The sequence below is a fragment of the Pseudophryne corroboree genome, assembly GCF_028390025.1.
Source record: "Pseudophryne corroboree isolate aPseCor3 chromosome 10 unlocalized genomic scaffold, aPseCor3.hap2 SUPER_10_unloc_2, whole genome shotgun sequence".
In the NCBI taxonomy this organism is placed as follows: Eukaryota; Metazoa; Chordata; class Amphibia; order Anura; family Myobatrachidae; genus Pseudophryne; species Pseudophryne corroboree.
Window position 1 is genome coordinate 423,470 of NW_026967473.1, and position 25,614 is coordinate 449,083.

At 46.2% G+C, this 25,614-nt stretch overlaps 1 protein-coding gene across 5 annotated transcripts in view; it reads right to left on the reverse strand.

Moving 5' to 3' along the window:
• The window catches only part of MTOR (mechanistic target of rapamycin kinase), a 634,684-nt gene that overhangs the window by 109,171 nt on the left and 499,899 nt on the right, over positions 1-25,614 (reverse strand). For all 5 annotated transcript variants that reach the window (XM_063948692.1, XM_063948690.1, XM_063948689.1 and 2 more), the window contains exon 45: positions 19,169-19,291. In XM_063948692.1, coding sequence (XP_063804762.1) covers positions 19,169-19,291 — 123 coding nt within the window. The remainder of the gene's footprint in view (positions 1-19,168; positions 19,292-25,614) is intronic.

A 25,614-nucleotide genomic window follows, 5' to 3' on the forward strand; every position in this document is an offset into this window, starting at 1 on the left:
ATCATAGCTTGCTGGACACAATGTGAATAATACTGTACGCACTCAGTAAGATATCATGGGGACACGTACCATCATAGCTTGCTGGTCACACTGTACGCACTCAGTAAGATATCATGGGGACACGTACCATCATAGCTTGCTGGTCACACTGTACGCACTCAGTAAGATATCATGGGGACACGTACCATCATAGCTTGCTGGACACAATGTGAATAATACTGTACGCACTCAGTAAGATATCATGGGGACACGTACCATCATAGCTTGCTGGACACAATGTGAATAATACTGCACGCACTCAGTAAGATATCATGGGGACACGTACCATCACAGCTTGCTGGACACAATGTGAATAATACTGTACGCACTCAGTAAGATATCATGGGGACACGTACCATCACAGCTTGCTGGACACAATGTGAATAATACTGTACGCACTCAGTAAGATATCATGGGGACACGTACCATCATAGCTTGCTGGACACAATGTGAATAATACTGTACGCACTCAGTAAGATATCATGGGGACACGTACCATCACAGCTTGCTGGACACAATGTGAATAATACTGTACGCACTCAGTAAGATATCATGGGGACACGTACCATCACAGCTTGCTGGACACAATGTGAATAATACTGTACGCACTCAGTAAGATATCATGGGGACACGTACCATCATAGCTTGCTGGACACAATGTGAATAATACTGCACGCACTCAGTAAGATATCATGGGGGCACGTACCATCACAGCTTGCTGGACACAATGTGAATAATACTGCACGCACTCAGTAACATATCATGGGGACACGTACCATCATAGCTTGCTGGACACAATGTGAATAATACTGCACGCACTCAGTAAGATATCATGGGGACACGTACCATCATAGCTTGCTGGACACAATGTGAATAATACTGCACGCACTCAGTAAGATATCATGGGGACACGTACCATCACAGCTTGCTGGACACAATGTGAATAATACTGCACGCACTCAGTAAGATATCATAGGGGCACGTACCATCACAGCTTGCAGGACACAATGTGAATAATACTGCACGCACTCAGTAAGATATCATGGGGACACGTACCATCATAGCTTGCTGGACACAATGTGAATAATACTGTACGCACTCAGTAAGATATCATGGGGACACGTACCATCACAGCTTGCTGGACACAATGTGAATTATACTGTACGCACTCAGTAAGATATCATGGGGGCACGTACCATTACAGCTTGCTGGACACAATGTGAATAATACTGTACGCACTCAGTAAGATATCATGGGGACACGTACCATCATAGCTTGCTGGACACAATGTGAATAATACTGTACGCACTCAGGAAGATATCATGGGGACACGTACCATCACAGCTTGCTGGACACAATGTGAATTATACTGTACGCACTCAGTAAGATATCATGGGGGCACGTACCATCACAGCTTGCTGGACACAATGTGAATAATACTGTACGCACTCAGTAAGATAACATGGGGACACGTACCATCACAGCTTGCTGGACACAATGTGAATAATACTGTACGCACTCAGTAAGATATCATGGGGGCACGTACCATCACAGCTTGCTGGACACAATGTGAATAATACTGCACGCACTCAGTAAGATATCATGGGGGCACGTACCATCACAGCTTGCTGGACACAATGTGAATAATACTGTACGCACTCAGTAAGATATCATGGGGGCACGTACCATCACAGCTTGCTGGACACAATGTGAATAATACTGTACGCACTCAGTAAGATATCATGGGGGCACGTACCCTCATAGCTTGCTGGACACAATGTGAATAATACTGTACGCACTCAGTAAGATATCATGGGGACACGTACCATCATAGCTTGCTGGACACAATGTGAATAATACTGTACGCACTCAGTAAGATATCATGGGGACACGTACCATCATAGCTTGCTGGACACAATGTGAATAATACTGTACGCACTCAGTAAGATATCATGGGGACACGTACCATCATAGCTTGCTGGACACAATGTGAATAATACTGTACGCACTCAGTAAGATAACATGGGGACACGTACCATCACAGCTTGCTGGACACAATGTGAATAATACTGTACGCACTCAGTAAGATAACATGGGGACACGTACCATCATAGCTTGCTGGCCACAATGAGAATAATACTGTACGCACTCAGTAAGATATCATGGGGACACGTACCATCATAGCTTGCTGGACACAATGTGAATAATACTGTACGCACTCAGTAAGATATCATGGGGGCACGTACCATCATAGCTTGCTGGACACAATGTGAATAATACTGTACGCACTCAGTAAGATATCATGGGGACACGTACCATCAAAGCTTGCTGGACACAATGTGAATAATACTGTACGCACTCAGTAAGATATCATAGGGGCACGTACCATCACAGCTTGCTGGACACAATGTGAATAATACTGTACGCACTCAGTAAGATATCATGGGGACACGTACCATCAAAGCTTGCTGGACACAATGTGAATAATACTGTACGCACTCAGTAAGATATCATAGGGGCACGTACCATCACAGCTTGCTGGACACAATGTGAATAATACTGTACGCACTCAGTAAGATATCATGGGGACACGTACCATCACAGCTTGCTGGACACAATGTGAATAATACTGTACGCACTCAGTAAGATATCATGGGGACACGTACCATCAAAGCTTGCTGGACACAATGTGAATAATACTGTACGCACTCAGTAAGATATCATAGGGGCACGTACCATCACAGCTTGCTGGACACAATGTGAATAATACTGTACACACTCAGTAAGATATCATGGGGGCACGTACCATCATAGCTTGCTGGATACAATGTGAATAATACTGTACGCACTCAGTAAGATATCATGGGGACACGTACCATCACAGCTTGCTGGACACAATGTGAATAATACTGTACGCACTCAGTAAGATATCATGGGGACACGTACCATCATAGCTTGCTGGACACAATGTGAATAATACTGTACGCACTCAGTAAGATATCATGGGGACACGTACCATCATAGCTTGCTGGACACAATGTGAATAATACTGTACGCACTCAGTAAGATATCATGGGGACACGTACCATCATAGCTTGCTGGACACAATGTGAATAATACTGTACGCACTCAGTAAGATATCATGGGGGCACGTACCATCATAGCTTGCTGGACACAATGTGAATAATACTGTACGCACTCAGTAAGATATCATGGGGACACGTACCATCACAGCTTGCTGGACACAATGTGAATAATACTGTACGCACTCAGTAAGATATCATGGGGACACGTACCATCACAGCTTGCTGGACACAATGTGAATAATACTGTACGCACTCAGTAAGATATCATGGGGACACGTACCATCATAGCTTGCTGGACACAATGTGAATAATACTGTACGCACTCAGTAAGATATCATGGGGACACGTACCATCATAGCTTGCTGGACACAATGTGAATAATACTGCACGCACTCAGTAAGATATCATGGGGACACGTACCATCACAGCTTGCTGGACACAATGTGAATTATACTGTACGCACTCAGTAAGATATCATGGGGACACGTACCATCATAGCTTGCTGGACACAATGTGAATAATACTGTACGCACTCAGTAACATATCATGGGGACACGTACCATCATAGCTTGCTGGACACAATGTGAATAATACTGCACGCACTCAGTAAGATATCATGGGGACACGTACCATCACAGCTTGCTGGACACAATGTGAATAATACTGTACGCACTCAGTAAGATATCATAGGGGACACGTACCATCATAGCTTGCTGGACACAATGTGAATAATACTGTACGCACTCAGTAAGATATCATGGGGACACGTACCATCATAGCTTGCTGGACACAATGTGAATAATACTGTACGCACTCAGTAACATATCATGGGGACACGTACCATCATAGCTTGCTGGACACACTGTGAATAATACTGCACGCACTCAGTAAGATATCATGGGGACACGTACCATCACAGCTTGCTGGACACAATGTGAATAATACTGTACGCACTCAGTAAGATAACATGGGGACACGTACCATCACAGCTTGCTGGACACAATGTGAATAATAATGCACGCACTCAGTAAGATATCATGGGGACACGTACCATCACAGCTTGCTGGACACAATGTGAATAATACTGTACGCACTCAGTAAGATAACATGGGGACACGTACCATCATAGCTTGCTGGACACAATGTGAATAATACTGTACGCACTCAGTAACATATCATGGGGACACGTACCATCATAGCTTGCTGGACACAATGTGAATAATACTGTACGCACTCAGTAAGATATCATGGGGACACGTACCATCACAGCTTGCTGGACACAATGTGAATAATACTGTACGCACTCAGTAACATATCATGGGGACACGTACCATCACAGCTTGCAGGACACAATGTGAATAATACTGTACGCACTCAGTAAGATATCATGGGGACACGTACCATCATAGCTTGCTGGACACGATGTGAATAATACTGCATGCACTCAGTAAGATATCATGGGGGCACGTACCATCATAGCTTGCTGGACACAATGTGAATAATACTGTACGCACTCAGTAAGATATCATGGGGACACGTACCATCACAGCTTGCTGGACACAATGTGAATAATACTGCACGCACTCAGTAAGATATCATGGGGACACGTACCATCACAGCTTGCTGGACACAATGTGAATAATACTGTACGCACTCAGTAAGATATCATAGGGGACACGTACCATCATAGCTTGCTGGACACAATGTGAATAATACTGTACGCACTCAGTAAGATATCATGGGGACACGTACCATCACAGCTTGCTGGACACAATGTGAATAATACTGTACGCACTCAGTAACATATCATGGGGACACGTACCATCATAGCTTGCTGGACACAATGTGAATAATACTGTACGCACTCAGTAACATATCATGGGGACACGTACCATCATAGCTTGCTGGACACACTGTGAATAATACTGCACGCACTCAGTAAGATATCATGGGGACACGTACCATCACAGCTTGCTGGACACAATGTGAATAATACTGTACGCACTCAGTAAGATAACATGGGGACACGTACCATCACAGCTTGCTGGACACAATGTGAATAATACTGCACGCACTCAGTAAGATATCATGGGGACACGTACCATCATAGCTTGCTGGACACAATGTGAATAATACTGCACGCACTCAGTAAGATATCATGGGGACACGTACCATCATAGCTTGCTGGACACAATGTGAATAATACTGTATGCACTCAGTAAGATATCATGGGGACACGTACCATCATAGCTTGCTGGACACAATGTGAATAATACTGTATGCACTCAGTAAGATAACATGGGGACACGTACCATCATAGCTTGCTGGACACAATGTGAATAATACTGTACGCACTCAGTAAGATAACATGGGGACACGTACCATCACAGCTTGCTGGACACAATGTGAATAATACTGCACGCACTCAGTAAGATATCATGGGGACACGTACCATCACAGCTTGCTGGACACAATGTGAATAATACTGCACGCACTCAGTAAGATATCATGGGGACACGTACCATCACAGCTTGCTGGACACAATGTGAATAATACTGTACGCACTCAGTAAGATAACATAGGGGCACGTACCATCACAGCTTGCTGGACACAATGTGAATAATACTGCACGCACTCAGTAAGATATCATGGGGACACGTACCATCACAGCTTGCTGGACACAATGTGAATAATACTGCACGCACTCAGTAAGATATCATAGGGGCACGTACCATCACAGCTTGCTGGACACAATGTGAATAATACTGCACGCACTCAGTAAGATATCATGGGGACACGTACCATCACAGCTTGCTGGACACAATGTGAATAATACTGCACGCACTCAGTAAGATATCATGGGGACACGTACCATCACAGCTTGCTGGACACAATGTGAATAATACTGCACGCACTCAGTAAGATATCATGGGGACACGTACCATCACAGCTTGCTGGACACAATGTGAATAATACTGTACGCACTCAGTAAGATAACATAGGGGCACGTACCATCACAGCTTGCTGGACACAATGTGAATAATACTGTACGCACTCAGTAAGATAACATGGGGACACGTACCATCATAGCTTGCTGGACACAATGTGAATAATACTGCACGCACTCAGTAAGATATCATGGAGACACGTACCATCACAGCTTGCTGGACACAATGTGAATTATACTGCACGCACTCAGTAAGATAACATGGGGACACGTACCATCACAGCTTGCTGGACACAATGTGAATAATACTGCACGCACTCAGTAAGATAACATGGGGACACGTACCATCATAGCTTGCTGGACACAATGTGAATAATACTGTACGCACTCAGTAAGATAACATGGGGACACGTACCATCACAGCTTGCTGGACACAATGTGAATAATACTGTACGCACTCAGTAAGATAACATGGGGACACGTACCATCATAGCTTGCTGGACACAATGTGAATAATACTGCACGCACTCAGTAAGATATCATGGGGACACGTACCATCATAGCTTGCTGGACACAATGTGAATAATACTGTACGCACTCAGTAACATATCATGGGGACACGTACCATCACAGCTTGCTGGACACAATGTGAATAATACTGTACGCACTCAGTAAGATAACATGGGGACACGTACCATCATAGCTTGCTGGACACAATGTGAATAATACTGTACGCACTCAGTAAGATAACATGGGGACACGTACCATCACAGCTTGCTGGACACAATGTGAATAATACTGCACGCACTCAGTAAGATATCATGGGGACACGTACCATCATAGCTTGCTGGACACAATGTGAATAATACTGCACGCACTCAGTAAGATATCATGGGGACACGAACCATCACAGCTTGCTGGACACAATGTGAATAATACTGTACGCACTCAGTAAGATACCATGGGGACACGTACCATCATAGCTTGCTGGACACAATGTGAATAATACTGCACGCACTCAGTAAGATATCATGGGGACACGTACCATCATAGCTTGCTGGACACAATGTGAATAATACTGCACGCACTCAGTAAGATATCATGGGGACACGTACCATCACAGCTTGCTGGACACAATGTGAATAATACTGTACGCACTCAGTAAGATAACATGGGGACACGTACCATCACAGCTTGCTGGACACAATGTGAATAATACTGTACGCACTCAGTAAGATAACATGGGGACACGTACCATCACAGCTTGCTGGACACAATGTGAATAATACTGCACGCACTCAGTAAGATATCATGGGGACACGTACCATCATAGCTTGCTGGACACAATGTGAATAATACTGCACGCACTCAGTAAGATATCATGGGGACACGTACCATCATAGCTTGCTGGACACAATGTGAATAATACTGCACGCACTCAGGAAGATAACATGGGGACACGTACCATCACAGCTTGCTGGACACAATGTGAATAATACTGTACGCACTCAGTAAGATAACATGGGGACACGTACCATCATAGCTTGCTGGACACAATGTGAATAATAATGTACGCACTCAGTAAGATATCATGGGGACACGTACCATCATAGCTTGCTGGACACAATGTGAATAATACTGCACGCACTCAGTAAGATATCATGGGGACACGTACCATCACAGCTTGCTGGACACAATGTGAATAATACTGTACGCACTCAGTAAGATAACATGGGGACACGTACCATCATAGCTTGCTGGACACAATGTGAATAATACTGTACGCACTCAGTAAGATATCATAGGGGCACGTACCATCACAGCTTGCTGGACACAATGTGAATAATACTGCACGCACTCAGTAAGATATCATGGGGACACGTACCATCACAGCTTGCTGGACACAATGTGAATAATACTGTACGCACTCAGTAAGATAACATGGGGACACGTACCATCATAGCTTGCTGGACACAATGTGAATAATACTGTACGCACTCAGTAAGATAACATGGGGACACGTACCATCATAGCTTGCTGGACACAATGTGAATAATACTGCACGCACTCAGTAAGATATCATGGGGACACGTACCATCATAGCTTGCTGGACACAATGTGAATAATACTGCACGCACTCAGTAAGATATCATGGGGACACGTACCATCATAGCTTGCTGGACACAATGTGAATAATACTGCACGCACTCAGTAAGATATCATGGGGACACGTACCATCATAGCTTGCTGGACACAATGTGAATAATACTGCACGCACTCAGTAAGATATCATGGGGACACGTACCATCACAGCTTGCTGGACACAATGTGAATAATACTGTACGCACTCAGTAAGATAACATGGGGACACGTACCATCACAGCTTGCTGGACACAATGTGAATAATACTGTACGCACTCAGTAAGATAACATGGGGACACGTACCATCACAGCTTGCTGGACACAATGTGAATAATACTGCACGCACTCAGTAAGATATCATGGGGACACGTACCATCATAGCTTGCTGGACACAATGTGAATAATACTGCACGCACTCAGTAAGATATCATGGGGACACGTACCATCATAGCTTGCTGGACACAATGTGAATAATACTGCACGCACTCAGGAAGATAACATGGGGACACGTACCATCACAGCTTGCTGGACACAATGTGAATAATACTGTACGCACTCAGTAAGATAACATGGGGACACGTACCATCATAGCTTGCTGGACACAATGTGAATAATAATGTACGCACTCAGTAAGATATCATGGGGACACGTACCATCATAGCTTGCTGGACACAATGTGAATAATACTGCACGCACTCAGTAAGATATCATGGGGACACGTACCATCACAGCTTGCTGGACACAATGTGAATAATACTGTACACACTCAGTAAGATAACATGGGGACACGTACCATCATAGCTTGCTGGACACAATGTGAATAATACTGTACGCACTCAGTAAGATATCATAGGGGCACGTACCATCACAGCTTGCTGGACACAATGTGAATAATACTGCACGCACTCAGTAAGATATCATGGGGACACGTACCATCACAGCTTGCTGGACACAATGTGAATAATACTGTACGCACTCAGTAAGATAACATGGGGACACGTACCATCATAGCTTGCTGGACACAATGTGAATAATACTGTACGCACTCAGTAAGATAACATGGGGACACGTACCATCATAGCTTGCTGGACACAATGTGAATAATACTGCACGCACTCAGTAAGATATCATGGGGACACGTACCATCATAGCTTGCTGGACACAATGTGAATAATACTGCACGCACTCAGTAAGATATCATGGGGACACGTACCATCATAGCTTGCTGGACACAATGTGAATAATACTGCACGCACTCAGTAAGATATCATGGGGACACGTACCATCACAGCTTGCTGGACACAATGTGAATAATACTGTACGCACTCAGTAAGATATCATGGGGACACGTACCATCATAGCTTGCTGGACACAATGTGAATAATACTGCACGCACTCAGTAAGATATTATGGGGACACGTACCATCACAGCTTGCTGGACACAATGTGAATAATACTGTACGCACTCAGTAAGATAACATGGGGACACGTACCATCACAGCTTGCTGGACACAATGTGAATAATACTGTACGCACTCAGTAAGATATCATAGGGACACGTACCATCATAGCTTGCTGGACACAATGTGAATAATACTGTACGCACTCAGTAACATATCATGGGGACACGTACCATCATAGCTTGCTGGACACAATGTGAATAATACTGTACGCACTCAGTAAGATAACATGGGGACACGTACCATCATAGCTTGCTGGACACAATGTGAATAATACTATACGCACTCAGTAAGATAACATGGGGACACGTACCATCACAGCTTGCTGGACACAATGTGAATAATACTATACGCACTCAGTAAGATAACATGGGGACACGTACCATCACAGCTTGCTGGACACAATGTGAATAATACTATACGCACTCAGTAAGATAACATGGGGACACGTACCATCATAGCTTGCTGGACACAATGTGAATAATACTGTACGCACTCAGTAAGATAACATGGGGACACGTACCATCACAGCTTGCTGGACACAATGTGAATAATACTATACGCACTCAGTAAGATAACATGGGGGCACGTACCATCATAGCTTGCTGGACACAATGTGAATAATACTGTACGCACTCAGTAAGATAACATGGGGACACGTACCATCATAGCTTGCTGGACACAATGTGAATAATACTGTAAGCACTCAGTAAGATAACATGGGGGCACGTACCATCACAGCTTGCTGGACACAATGTGAATAATACTGTACGCACTCAGTAAGATAACATGGGGACACGTACCATCACAGCTTGCTGGACACAATGTGAATAATACTGCACGCACTCAGTAAGATATCATGGGGACACGTACCATCATAGCTTGCTGGACACAATGTGAATAATACTGCACGCACTCAGTAAGATAACATGGGGGCACGTACCATCATAGCTTGCTGGACACAATGTGAATAATACTGTACGCACTCAGTAAGATATCATGGGGGCACGTACCATCATAGCTTGCTGGACACAATGTGAATAATACTGTACGCACTCAGTAAGATATCATGGGGACACGTACCATCATAGCTTGCTGGACACAATGTGAATAATACTGCACGCACTCAGTAAGATAACATGGGGACACGTACCATCATAGCTTGCTGGACACAATGTGAATAATACTGTACGCACTCAGTAAGATATCATGGGGACACGTACCATCATAGCTTGCTGGACACAATGTGAATTATACTGCACGCACTCAGTAAGATAACATGGGGACACGTACCATCACAGCTTGCTGGACACAATGTGAATAATACTGCACGCACTCAGTAAGATAACATGGGGACACGTACCATCACAGCTTGCTGGACACAATGCACGCACTCAGTAAGATATCATGGGGACACGTACCATCATAGCTTGCTGGACACAATGTGAATAATACTGCACGCACTCAGTAAGATAACATGGGGACACGTACCATCACAGCTTGCTGGACACAATGCACGCACTCAGTAAGATAACATGGGGACACGTACCATCATAGCTTGCTGGACACAATGTGAATAATACTGCACGCACTCAGTAAGATAACATGGGGACACGTACCATCACAGCTTGCTGGACACAATGCACGCACTCAGTAAGATATCATGGGGACACGTACCATCATAGCTTGCTGGACACAATGTGAATAATACTGCACGCACTCAGTAAGATAACATGGGGACACGTACCATCACAGCTTGCTGGACACAATGCACGCACTCAGTAAGATATCATGGGGACACGTACCATCATAGCTTGCTGGACACAATGTGAATAATACTGCACGCACTCAGTAAGATAACATGGGGACACGTACCATCATAGCTTGCTGGACACAATGTGAATAATACTGCACGCACTCAGTAAGATATCATGGGGGCACGTACCATCATAGCTTGCTGGACACAATGTGAATAATACTGTACGCACTCAGTAAGATATCATGGGGACACGTACCATCATAGCTTGCTGGACACAATGTGAATAATACTGCACGCACTCAGTAAGATAACATGGGGACACGTACCATCATAGCTTGCTGGACACAATGTGAATAATACTGTACGCACTCAGGAAGATATCATGGGGACACGTACCATTATAGCTTGCTGGACACAATGTGAATAATACTGCACGCACTCAGTAAGATATCATGGGGACACGTACCATCACAGCTTGCTGGACACAATGTGAATAATACTGCACGCACTCAGTAAGATAACATGGGGACACGTACCATCATAGCTTGCTGGACACAATGTGAATAATACTGTACGCACTCAGTAAGATATCATGGGGACACGTACCATCACAGCTTGCTGGACACAATGTGAATTATACTGCACGCACTCAGTAAGATAACATGGGGACACGTACCATCATAGCTTGCTGGACACAATGTGAATAATACTGTACGCACTCAGTAAGATATCATGGGGACACGTACCATCACAGCTTGCTGGACACAATGTGAATTATACTGCACGCACTCAGTAAGATAACATGGGGACACGTACCATCATAGCTTGCTGGACACAATGTGAATAATACTGTACGCACTCAGTAAGATATCATGGGGGCACGTACCATCACAGCTTGCTGGACACAATGTGAATAATACTATACGCACTCAGTAAGATATCATGGGGACACGTACCATCATAGCTTGCTGGACACAATGTGAATAATACTGTACGCACTCAGTAAGATAACATGGGGGCACGTACCATCATAGCTTGCTGGACACAATGTGAATAATACTATACGCACTCAGTAAGATATCATGGGGACACGTACCATCATAGCTTGCTGGACACAATGTGAATTATACTGCACGCACTCAGTAAGATAACATGGGGACACGTACCATCACAGCTTGCTGGACACAATGTGAATAATACTGTACGCACTCAGTAAGATAACATGGGGACACGTACCATCATAGCTTGCTGGACACAATGTGAATAATACTGCACGCACTCAGTAAGATAACATGGGGACACGTACCATCACAGCTTGCTGGACACAATGCACGCACTCAGTAAGATATCATGGGGACACGTACCATCATAGCTTGCTGGACACAATGTGAATAATACTGTAAGCACTCAGTAAGATAACATGGGGACACGTACCATCATAGCTTGCTGGACACAATGTGAATAATACTGCACGCACTCAGTAAGATAACATGGGGACACGTACCATCACAGCTTGCTGGACACAATGTGAATAATACTGTAAGCACTCAGTAAGATAACATGGGGACACGTACCATCACAGCTTGCTGGACACAATGTGAATAATACTGTACGCACTCAGTAAGATAACATGGGGACACGTACCATCACAGCTTGCTGGACACAATGTGAATAATACTGCACGCACTCAGTAAGATAACATGGGGACACGTACCATCATAGCTTGCTGGACACAATGTGAATAATACTGTACGCACTCAGTAAGATATCATGGGGACACGTACCATCATAGCTTGCTGGACACAATGTGAATAATACTGTACGCACTCAGTAAGATAACATGGGGACACGTACCATCATAGCTTGCTGGACACAATGTGAATAATACTGCACGCACTCAGTAAGATATCATAGGGGACACGTACCATCATAGCTTGCTGGACACAATGTGAATAATACTGTACGCACTCAGTAAGATATCATAGGGGCACGTACCATCATAGCTTGCTGGACACAATGTGAATAATACTGCACGCACTCAGTAAGATATCATGGGGACACGTACCATCATAGCTTGCTGGACACAATGTGAATAATAATGTACGCACTCAGTAAGATATCATGGGGACACGTACCATCACAGCTTGCTGGACACAATGTGAATAATACTGTACGCACTCAGTAAGATATCATGGGGACACGTACCATCATAGCTTGCTGGACACACTGTGAATAATACTGTACGCACTCAGTAAGATATCATGGGGGCACGTACCATCACAGCTTGCTGGACACAATGTGAATAATACTGCACGCACTCAGTAAGATAACATGGGGGCACGTACCATCACAGCTTGCTGGACACAATGTGAATAATACTGTACGCACTCAGTAAGATAACATGGGGGCACGTACCATCACAGCTTGCTGGACACAATGTGAATAATACTGCACGCACTCAGTAAGATAACATGGGGACACGTACCATCATAGCTTGCTGGACACAATGTGAATAATACTGTAAGCACTCAGTAAGATATCATGGGGACACGTACCATCACAGCTTGCTGGACACAATGTGAATAATACTGTACGCACTCAGTAAGATATCATGGGGGCACGTACCATCACAGCTTGCTGGACACAATGTGAATAATACTGTACGCACTCAGTAAGATATCATGGGGACACGTACCATTACAGCTTGCTGGACACAATGTGAATAATACTGCACGCACTCAGTAAGATATCATGGGGACACGTACCATCACAGCTTGCTGGACACAATGTGAATAATACTGCACGCACTCAGTAAGATAACATGGGGGCACGTACCATCACAGCTTGCTGGACACAATGTGAATAATACTGTACGCACTCAGTAAGATAACATGGGGACACGTACCATCATAGCTTGCTGGACACAATGTGAATAATACTGTACGCACTCAGTAAGATATCATAGGGGCACGTACCATTACAGCTTGCTGGACACAATGTGAATAATACTGTACGCACTCAGTAAGATAACATGGGGACACGTACCATCACAGCTTGCTGGACACAATGTGAATAATACTGTACGCACTCAGTAAGATAACATAGGGGCACGTACCATTACAGCTTGCTGGACACAATGTGAATAATACTGTACGCACTCAGTAAGATAACATGGGGACACGTACCATCATAGCTTGCTGGACACAATGTGAACAATACTGCACGCACTCAGTAAGATATCATGGGGACACGTACCATCATAGCTTGCTGGACACAATGTGAACAATACTGCACGCACTCAGTAAGATATCATGGGGACACGTACCATCACAGCTTGCTGGACACAATGTGAACAATACTGCACGCACTCAGTAAGATATCATGGGGGCACGTACCATCATAGCTTGCTGGACACACTGTGAATAATACTGTACGCACTCAGTAAGATATCATAGGGGCACGTACCATCATAGCTTGCTGGACACACTGTGAATAATACTGCACGCACTCAGTAAGATATCATGGGGACACGTACCATCATAGCTTGCTGGACACACTGTGAATAATACTGTACGCACTCAGTAAGATATCATAGGGGCACGTACCATCATAGCTTGCTGGACACAATGTGAATAATACTGTACGCACTCAGTAAGATAACATGGGGACACGTACCATCATAGCTTGCTGGACACAATGTGAATAATAATGTACGCACTCAGTAAGATAACATGGGGACACGTACCATCATAGCTTGCTGGACACAATGTGAATAATACTGTACGCACTCAGTAAGATATCATGGGGACACGTACCATCACAGCTTGCTGGACACAATGTGAATAATACTGTACGCACTCAGTAAGATATCATGGGGACACGTACCATCACAGCTTGCTGGACACAATGTGAATAATACTGTACGCACTCAGTAAGATATCATGGGGACACGTACCATCACAGCTTGCTGGACACACTGTGAATAATACTGTACGCACTCAGTAAGATATCATAGGGGCACGTACCATCACAGCTTGCTGGACACAATGTGAATAATACTGTACGCACTCAGTAAGATATCATGGGGACACGTACCATCACAGCTTGCTGGACACAATGTGAATAATACTGTAAGCACTCAGTAAGATATCATGGGGACACGTACCATCACAGCTTGCTGGACACAATGTGAATAATACTGTAAGCACTCAGTAAGATATCATGGGGACACGTACCATCATAGCTTGCTGGACACAATGTGAATAATACTGTACGCACTCAGTAAGATATCATGGGGACACGTACCATCATAGCTTGCTGGATACAATGTGAATAATACTGCACGCACTCAGTAAGATATCATGGGGACACGTACCATCACAGCTTGCTGGACACAATGTGAATAATACTGTAAGCACTCAGTAAGATATCATGGGGACACGTACCATCATAGCTTGCTGGACACAATGTGAATAATACAGCACGCACTCAGTAAGATATCATGGGGGCACGTACCATCACAGCTTGCTGGACACAATGTGAATAATACAGCACGCACTCAGTAAGATATCATGGGGGCACGTACCATCACAGCTTGCTGGACACAATGTGAATAATACAGCACGCACTCAGTAAGATATCATGGGGACACGTACCATCATAGCTTGCTGGATACAATGTGAATAATACTGCACGCACTCAGTAAGATATCATGGGGACACGTACCATCACAGCTTGCTGGACACAATGTGAATAATACTGTAAGCACTCAGTAAGATATCATGGGGACACGTACCATCATAGCTTGCTGGACACAATGTGAATAATACAGCACGCACTCAGTAAGATATCATGGGGGCACGTACCATCATAGCTTGCTGGACACAATGTGAATAATACAGCACGCACTCAGTAAGATATCATGGGGACACGTACCATCATAGCTTGCTGGACACAATGTGAATAATACTGTACGCACTCAGTAAGATATCATGGGGACACGTACCATCATAGCTTGCTGGATACAATGTGAATAATACTGCACGCACTCAGTAAGATATCATGGGGACACGTACCATCACAGCTTGCTGGACACAATGTGAATAATACTGTACGCACTCAGTAAGATATCATGGGGACACGTACCATCATAGCTTGCTGGACACAATGTGAATAATACTGTACGCACTCAGTAAGATATCATGGGGGCACGTACCATCACAGCTTGCTGGACACAATGTGAATAATACTGTACGCACTCAGTAAGATATCATGGGGACACGTATCATCATAGCTTGCTGGACACAATGTGAATTATACTGCACGCACTCAGTAAGATATCATGGGGGCACGTACCATCACAGCTTGCTGGACACAATGTGAATAATACTGCACGCACTCAGTAAGATATCATGGGGGCACGTACCATCACAGCTTGCTGGACACAATGTGAATAATACTGTACGCACTCAGTAAGATATCATGGGGACACGTACCATCATAGCTTGCTGGACACAATGTGAATTATACTGTACGCACTCAGTAAGATATCATGGGGGCACGTACCATCACAGCTTGCTGGACACAATGTGAATAATACTGTACGCACTCAGTAAGATATCATGGGGACACGTACCATCATAGCTTGCTGGACACAATGTGAATAATACTGCACGCACTCAGTAAGATATCATGGGGACACGTACCATCACAGCTTGCTGGACACAATGTGAATAATACTGCACGCACTCAGTAAGATAACATGGGGACACGTACCATCATAGCTTGCTGGACACAATGTGAATAATACTGCACGCACTCAGTAAGATATCATGGGGACACGTACCATCACAGCTTGCTGGACACAATGTGAATAATACTGTACGCACTCAGTAAGATATCATGGGGACACGTACCATCACAGCTTGCTGGACACAATGTGAATAATACTGCACGCACTCAGTAAGATAACATGGGGACACGTACCATCACAGCTTGCTGGACACAATGTGAATAATACTGCACGCACTCAGTAAGATAACATGGGGACACGTACCATCATAGCTTGCTGGACACAATGTGAATAATACTGCACGCACTCAGTAAGATATCATGGGGACACGTACCATCACAGCTTGCTGGACACAATGTGAATAATACTGTACGCACTCAGTAAGATATCATGGGGACACGTACCATCACAGCTTGCTGGACACAATGTGAATAATACTGCACGCACTCAGTAAGATAACATGGGGACACGTACCATCACAGCTTGCTGGACACAATGTGAATAATACTGCACGCACTCAGTAAGATAACATGGGGACACGTACCATCATAGCTTGCTGGACACAATGTGAATAATACTGCACGCACTCAGTAAGATATCATGGGGACACGTACCATCACAGCTTGCTGGACACAATGTGAATAATACTGTACGCACTCAGTAAGATATCATGGGGACACGTACCATCACAGCTTGCTGGACACAATGTGAATAATACTGCACGCGCTCAGTAAGATAACATGGGGACACGTACCATCACAGCTTGCTGGACACAATGTGAATAATACTGTACGCACTCAGTAAGATATCATGGGGACACGTACCATCATAGCTTGCTGGTCACAATGTGAATAATACTGTACGCACTCAGTAAGATATCATGGGGACACGTACCATCACAGCTTGCTGGACACAATGTGAATAATACTGTACGCACTCAGTAAGATATCATGGGGACACGTACCATCACAGCTTGCTGGACACAATGTGAATAATACTGTACGCACTCAGTAAGATATCATGGGGACACGTACCATCACAGCTTGCTGGTCACAATGTGAATAATACTGTACGCACTCAGTAAGATATCATGGGGACACGTACCATCATAGCTTGCTGGACACAATGTGAATAATACTGTACGCACTCAGTAAGATATCATGGGGACACGTACCATCATAGCTTGCTGGACACAATGTGAATAATACTGTACGCACTCAGTAAGATATCATGGGGACACGTACCATCATAGCTTGCTGGACACAATGTGAATAATACTGTACGCACTCAGTAAGATAACATGGGGACACGTACCATCATAGCTTGCTGGACACAATGTGAATAATACTGCACGCACTCAGTAAGATAACATGGGGACACGTACCATCATAGCTTGCTGGACACAATGTGAATAATACTGTACGCACTCAGTAAGATATCATGGGGACACGTACCATCATAGCTTGCTGGACACAATGTGAATAATACTGTACGCACTCAGTAAGATATCATAGGGGCACGTACCATCACAGCTTGCTGGACACAATGTGAATAATACTGTACGCACTCAGTAAGATATCATGGGGACACGTACCATCACAGCTTGCTGGACACGATGTGAATAATACTGTACGCACTCAGTAAGATATCATGGGGACACGTACCATCATAGCTTGCTGGACACAATGTGAATAATACTGTACGCACTCAGTAAGATATCATGGGGACACGTACCATCATAGCTTGCTGGACACAATGTGAATAATACTGCACGCACTCAGTAAGATAACATGGGGACACGTACCATCACAGCTTGCTGGACACAATGTGAATAATACTGTACGCACTCAGTAAGATAACATGGGGACACGTACCATCATAGCTTGCTGGACACAATGTGAATAATACTGCACGCACTCAGTAAGATAACATGGGGACACGTACCATCACAGCTTGCTGGACCAGAGTGTTGCTGTGCTCACACATGTTCTTCAGGATCTTGTTGGCTGCGTTGTGTCGTGCACTGGTTGTGGATTTGGAGGCCACGGTGAGCGGATAAATCAGCGCCTGTTGGATGAAACATCACATCATATAAAAGCTGCCTACACAGAACAGAAGAAAGGACACGTGTGCACGCCTTCATGTAACTACAGGCTATCACTATGGGGAGGAGTCAGCCGGACAAACCCCGCTAGATACTACAGATGGAAAATACGTCACTCCACGTCCAACCCGGACACGCTAAGAACAAACCACCAATCTCACTTATAACACAGGAACAGACAGAATGAAGGTAAAACCGGCTGTATCCGAGTCCTATACATCACCTGCTATATACAGGCTGCGTAACATTCATCTGTGTGACTGAGCTCCCATGGTAACATGTAAAACGCTTTACACGTGCTTTATATGTTACATGTAATCTGACCGGCTCTGTGCTGTGCGTATCCCGTACACCAGCCCCAGTCCTGCCTTATCCTACACTGACCGGCTCTGTGCTGTGCGTATCCCGTACACCAGCCCCAGTCCTGCCTTATCCTGCACTGACAGGCTCTGTGCTGTGCGTATCCCGTACACCAGCCCCAGTCCTGCCTTATCCTGCACCGACCGGCTCTGTGCTGTGCGTATCCCGTACACCAGCCCCAGTCCTGCCTTATCCTGCACTGACCGGCTCTGTGCTGTGCGTATCCCGTACACCAGCCCCAGTCCTGCCTTATCCTACACTGACCGGCTCTGTGCTGTGCGTATCCCGTACACCAGCCCCAGTCCTGCCTTATCCTACACTGACCGGCTCTGTGCTGTGCGTATCCCGTACACCAGCCCCAGTCCTGCCTTATCCTGCACTGACCGGCCCTGTGCTGTGCGTATCCCGTACACCAGCCCCAGTCCTGCCTTATCCTACACTGACCGGCCCTGTGCTGTGCGTATCCCGTACACCAGCCCCAGTCCTGCCTTATCCTGCACTGACCGGCTCTGTGCTGTGCGTATCCCGTACACCAGCCCCAGTCCTGCCTTATCCTACACTGACCGGCTCTGTGCTGTGCGTATCCCGTACACCAGCCCCAGTCCTGCCTTATCCTACACTGACCGGCTCTGTGCTGTGCGTATCCCGTACACCAGCCCCAGTCCTGCCTTATCCTGCCACTGACCGGCTCTGTGCTGTGCGTATCCCGTACACCAGCCCCAGTCCTGCCTTATCCTACACTGACCGGCTCTGTGCTGTGCGTATCCCGTACACCAGCCCCAGTCCTGCCTTATCCTACACTGACCGGCTCTGTGCTGTGCGTATCTCGTACACCAGCCCCAGTCCTGCCTTATCCTGCCACTGACCGGCTCTGTGCTGTGCGTATCCCGTACACCAGCCCCAGTCCTGCCTTATCCTGCACTGACCGGCTCTGTGCTGTGCGTATCCCGTACACCAGCCCCAGTCCTGCCTTATCCTGCACTGACCGGCTCTGTGCTGTGCGTATCCCGTACACCAGCCCCAGTCCTGCCTTATCCTACACTGACCGGCTCTGTGCTGTGCGTATCCCGTACACCAGCCCCAGTCCTGCCTTATCCTGCACTGACAGGCTCTGTGCTGTGCGTATCCTGTACACCAGCCCCAGTCCTGCCTTATCCTACACTGACCGGCTCTGTGCTGTGCGTATCCCGTACACCAGCCCCAGTCCTGCCTTATCCTGCACTGACAGGCTCTGTGCTGTGCGTATCCCGTACACCAGCCCCAGTCCTGCCTTATCCTGCACTGACCGGCCCTGTGCTGTGCGTATCCCGTACACCAGCCCCAGTCCTGCCTTATCCTACACTGACCGGCCCTGTGCTGTGCGTATCCCGTACACCAGCCCCAGTCCTGCCTTATCCTGCACTGACCGGCTCTGTGCTGTGCGTATCCCGTACACCAGCCCCAGTCCTGCCTTATCCTACACTGACCGGCTCTGTGCTGTGCGTATCCCGTACACCAGCCCCAGTCCTGCCTTATCCTACACTGACCGGCTCTGTGCTGTGCGTATCCCGTACACCAGCCCCAGTCCTGCCTTATCCTGCCACTGACCGGCTCTGTGCTGTGCGTATCCCGTACACCAGCCCCAGTCCTGCCTTATCCTACACTGACCGGCTCTGTGCTGTGCGTATCCCGTACACCAGCCCCAGTCCTGCCTTATCCTACACTGACCGGCTCTGTGCTGTGCGTATCTCGTACACCAGCCCCAGTCCTGCCTTATCCTGCCACTGACCGGCTCTGTGCTGTGCGTATCCCGTACACCAGCCCCAGTCCTGCCTTATCCTGCACTGACCGGCTCTGTGCTGTGCGTATCCCGTACACCAGCCCCAGTCCTGCCTTATCCTGCACTGACCGGCTCTGTGCTGTGCGTATCCCGTACACCAGCCCCAGTCCTGCCTTATCCTACACTGACCGGCTCTGTGCTGTGCGTATCCCGTACACCAGCCCCAGTCCTGCCTTATCCTGCACTGACAGGCTCTGTGCTGTGCGTATCCTGTACACCAGCCCCAGTCCTGCCTTATCCTGCACTGACCGGCTCTGTGCTGTGCGTATCCCGTACACCAGCCCCAGTCCTGCCTTATCCTACACTGACCGGCTCTGTGCTGTGCGTATCCCGTACACCAGCCCCAGTCCTGCCTTATCCTACACTGACCGGCCCTGTGCTGTGCGTATCCCGTACACCAGCCCCAGTCCTGCCTTATCCTACACTGACCGGCTCTGTGCTGTGCGTATCCCGTACACCAGCCCCAGTCCTGCCTTATCCTGCACTGACCGGCTTTGTGCTGTGCGTATCCCGTACACCAGCCCCAGTCCTGCCTTATCCTACACTGACCGGCTCTGTGCTGTGCGTATCCCGAACACCAGCCCCAGTCCTGCATTATCCTACACTGACCGGCTCTGTGCTGTGCGTATCCCGTACACCAGCCCCAGTCCTGCCTTATCCTACACTGACCGGCTCTGTGCTGTGCGTATCCCGTACACCAGACCCAGTCCTGCCTTATCCTGCACTGACCGGCTCTGTGCTGTGCGTATCCCGTACACCAGCCCCAGTCCTGCCTTATCCTGCACTGACCGGCTCTGTGCTGTGCGTATCCCGTACACCAGCCCCAGTCCTGCCTTATCCTACACTGACCGGCTCTGTGCTGTGCGTATCCCGTACACCAGCCCCAGTCCTGCCTTATCCTGCACTGACAGGCTCTGTGCTGTGCGTATCCCGTACACCAGCCCCAGTCCTGCACTGACCGGCTCTGTGCTGTGCGTATCCCGTACACCAGCCCCAGTCCTGCCTTATCCTACACTGACCGGCTCTGTGCTGTGCGTATCCCGTACACCAGCCCCAGTCCTGCCTTATCCTACACTGACCGGCTCTGTGCTGTGCGTATCCCGTACACCAGCCCCAGTCCTGCCTTATCCTGCACTGACAGGCTCTGTGCTGTGCGTATCCCGTACACCAGCCCCAGTCCTGCACTGACCGGCTCTGTGCTGTGCGTATCCCGTACACCAGCCCCAGTCCTGCCTTATCCTACACTGACCGGCCCTGTGCTGTGCGTATCCCGTACACCAGCCCCAGTCCTGCCTTATCCTGCACTGACCGGCTCTGTGCTGTGCGTATCCCGTTCACCAGCCCCAGTCCTGCCTTATCCTACTGTCAAAGTCAGAAAAATATCCCCATACACGTTGCCATATTTGCACCGCACACTGGTCCGTGCTGCGCATGCGTACGCTCTCCCGTGAAGGCGCATACCCGCAATAGCGTGCACTCGCAGGCGCGGTATGCGTATTTACGGTAGAGTTTATGTAGTCGTAGCGTGCGACTCATTCGTTACATATTTTCACAATTAATGTAGTTTATAGATCATGATCCCTTTGATAGTTTCTGAAAGTTTGGTTAATATAGAAGGTCCCTGTTTAAAGTAATCCCTCTTTGTATTGTACGAAGGGTCTAACAGGAATCATACAGCAGTGTTTGGTACCCATCGGAAGAGTATTTAATTAGCAATATTCCGGTGTTGGTTTGGAGCGTATTAATCGCTCGTGCGAATAGTTATGGACATAAGAAGTTTATGTCCATTTCTATTATTTACACATACTCAGGTATGCGGCGGGAAACCTAGTTTCCCACCCACCTGAGCTGTTGGAAATCGTCACAGCCCACCTGTATGAATCAACCTATGACCTTTTGTTGTGATACAGGGTCGAATTCCTTCATCCAATGGACAATGGGATTGTAGGGACTATGAGATTGCATTGTGTGTGGGGCATAAATAGGCAGGCCGACCACATCCAGCTCTCACTCTTCAACGGTTCTCATTGCTGAAAATCGGGTGCTGGATGTCCAGGCGCATGCGATCGTTTACCCTTGTGCGTAAGTTTCTCTCCGTAATCATTGTCTTTCTGTGAGCCAATTTCTCTCATCTCTCTCCGTCTCTCTCTCTCTCTCTTTCCCTTCTCTTTCTCTCGTATCTCCCCTAGACTAGTATTGTATTGTATTAGATAGTATTGTATTTTGGTTAGGAAGTCTTTGTTATATTGTAGTGTATCATTTGTACTGTTATCCCCTTTTTACAAGTATACTAGATATAATACAGTTAATAGGCTTTGGACCCTAAACCAGTATCTGTGTATTTCCTATAGTGTTAAGTGTTCACTTGAGCGTCGGTGACGCTCAAGCAGCTTTGTAGTTAGTCAGGTTACACAAGGTTGCACTTACACCCTGTATTCACATTAAGGTATTCCGTGTATTTCATTGGTATAAGGTTTAGACATAAAGGTATAGCGTTGTGAGCGTCTGCGCCGCTGGTGATCTCCTCGTGGTCTCGAGCGTCCGCTACGCCATAGCGAATCATTACTCTAGTCATAGCCAATAACGTGTCCTGTGATCACTGGGCCGTGAGCGAACGTGACGCTTGAGCGTCTCGCCTACGGCTGAGCGATCGTTACGCAACTAGCGTACCATTACGGTACTTCTTAAGCAAACAGCGTACAGTGTTCTTAGACTTCATAAAGGGTTGTTTATACGACTAAGGAATTTAACATTGTCAATTGGGGACTCGTCCTATCCTTCTCATATCTGCACTAGGTAGATCAGCAGACATTATCCCCCCAGCAAAGGGTGGGAGGTTGTCTCGCAGTGCTGACGGGATAAGCGTCTGCTTCGCTTAGATAAAGAGTGCTGAAGGAATCCGGGAACCGGAAGTAAGAACAAAACGCTTGTGTCTTTTAAAACTGTTTTATTTCTCTTCTGTCTTGCGTATACACGCACGCATACATTTATCTGCATTTCTTTTTCAAATTTCGTATATCACTATTCCTGTTTGCCAAGTTTTATAGTTGATAGAAAGTGCAAAAAGAGATTTGCTGTTATTTCATAGTAGAGGTAATAGTTAAAGTATAGACCAACACACGGCTTGTCTGGGAGATAAGACAGTCAGTGTGGTGTGCGGTAGATGATCAGGGATCACCTACATTGATAAAGGTAGAAATTGTGTTACGGTGGATCTTTGTTTTGCGTACACGTGTCCCTAACAAAAGACTTGCGTACGCAATCCAAACGGCAGACGCACGCAGCGTACATTACGCAACGTAGCGTCTGGTTACGCAACGTAGCTCAAGTCACGAAAAGTTGAATTAGCGCAAAGCGATAATTAGCGCAAAGGCGATAAGTAACGCACAGCGGTAAATAACGCGACGCGGTAAATAACGCAAATCTATTTTTGGAAAAATCTGAAATTTAGCTTAACAGATCCTGCTCCTAATTGGTAACACAGTTGGACTGAAGACAATTTCTGCGCAGAAATAGATATAGAAACAAAGTGTACATGTGTTGAGTGAGTGTGTTTTTATTACATAAGTTTATATAACTTAAGAGGTTGAACCAAAAGGAAAGTCGGGTACTCGTCAAGGGACACACGTGTAAGTGACATATACGGTGGCTAGGGAGGCATCCTTGGTTAAATAATATTTGAGCATTAGAGTATAGCGGACCATAAGGTAACAGACCAGGAGGTCATAAGGTAACAGACCAGGTGGTCATAAGGTAACAGACCAGGAGGTCATTAACAGACGGTAACAGACCAGGAGGTCATAAGGTAACAGGTAAAATAGACAAAGAGGTCCGCTATAAAGGTACAAGAGGCACAACGCCTGGGGTGTTGGTGCAGAACCCATATAGGCCATAAGCTCTTGCTGAAGGAATCGCGGCCGGAAACATCGATTCCATTGATCTTTCAGTACATGACAAGTAGTGCTTATGTACTGAACGATTGGACCGCACGTAATTGTGTGCAGTAGTTAGTAATCTGACCTAATACCATTAGAGTAAAGTGGTCACAAACGCTATCTGTACATTCTGACGTGATTTGTGTAATTTTTTATTTTTAAAGGGAAGTTC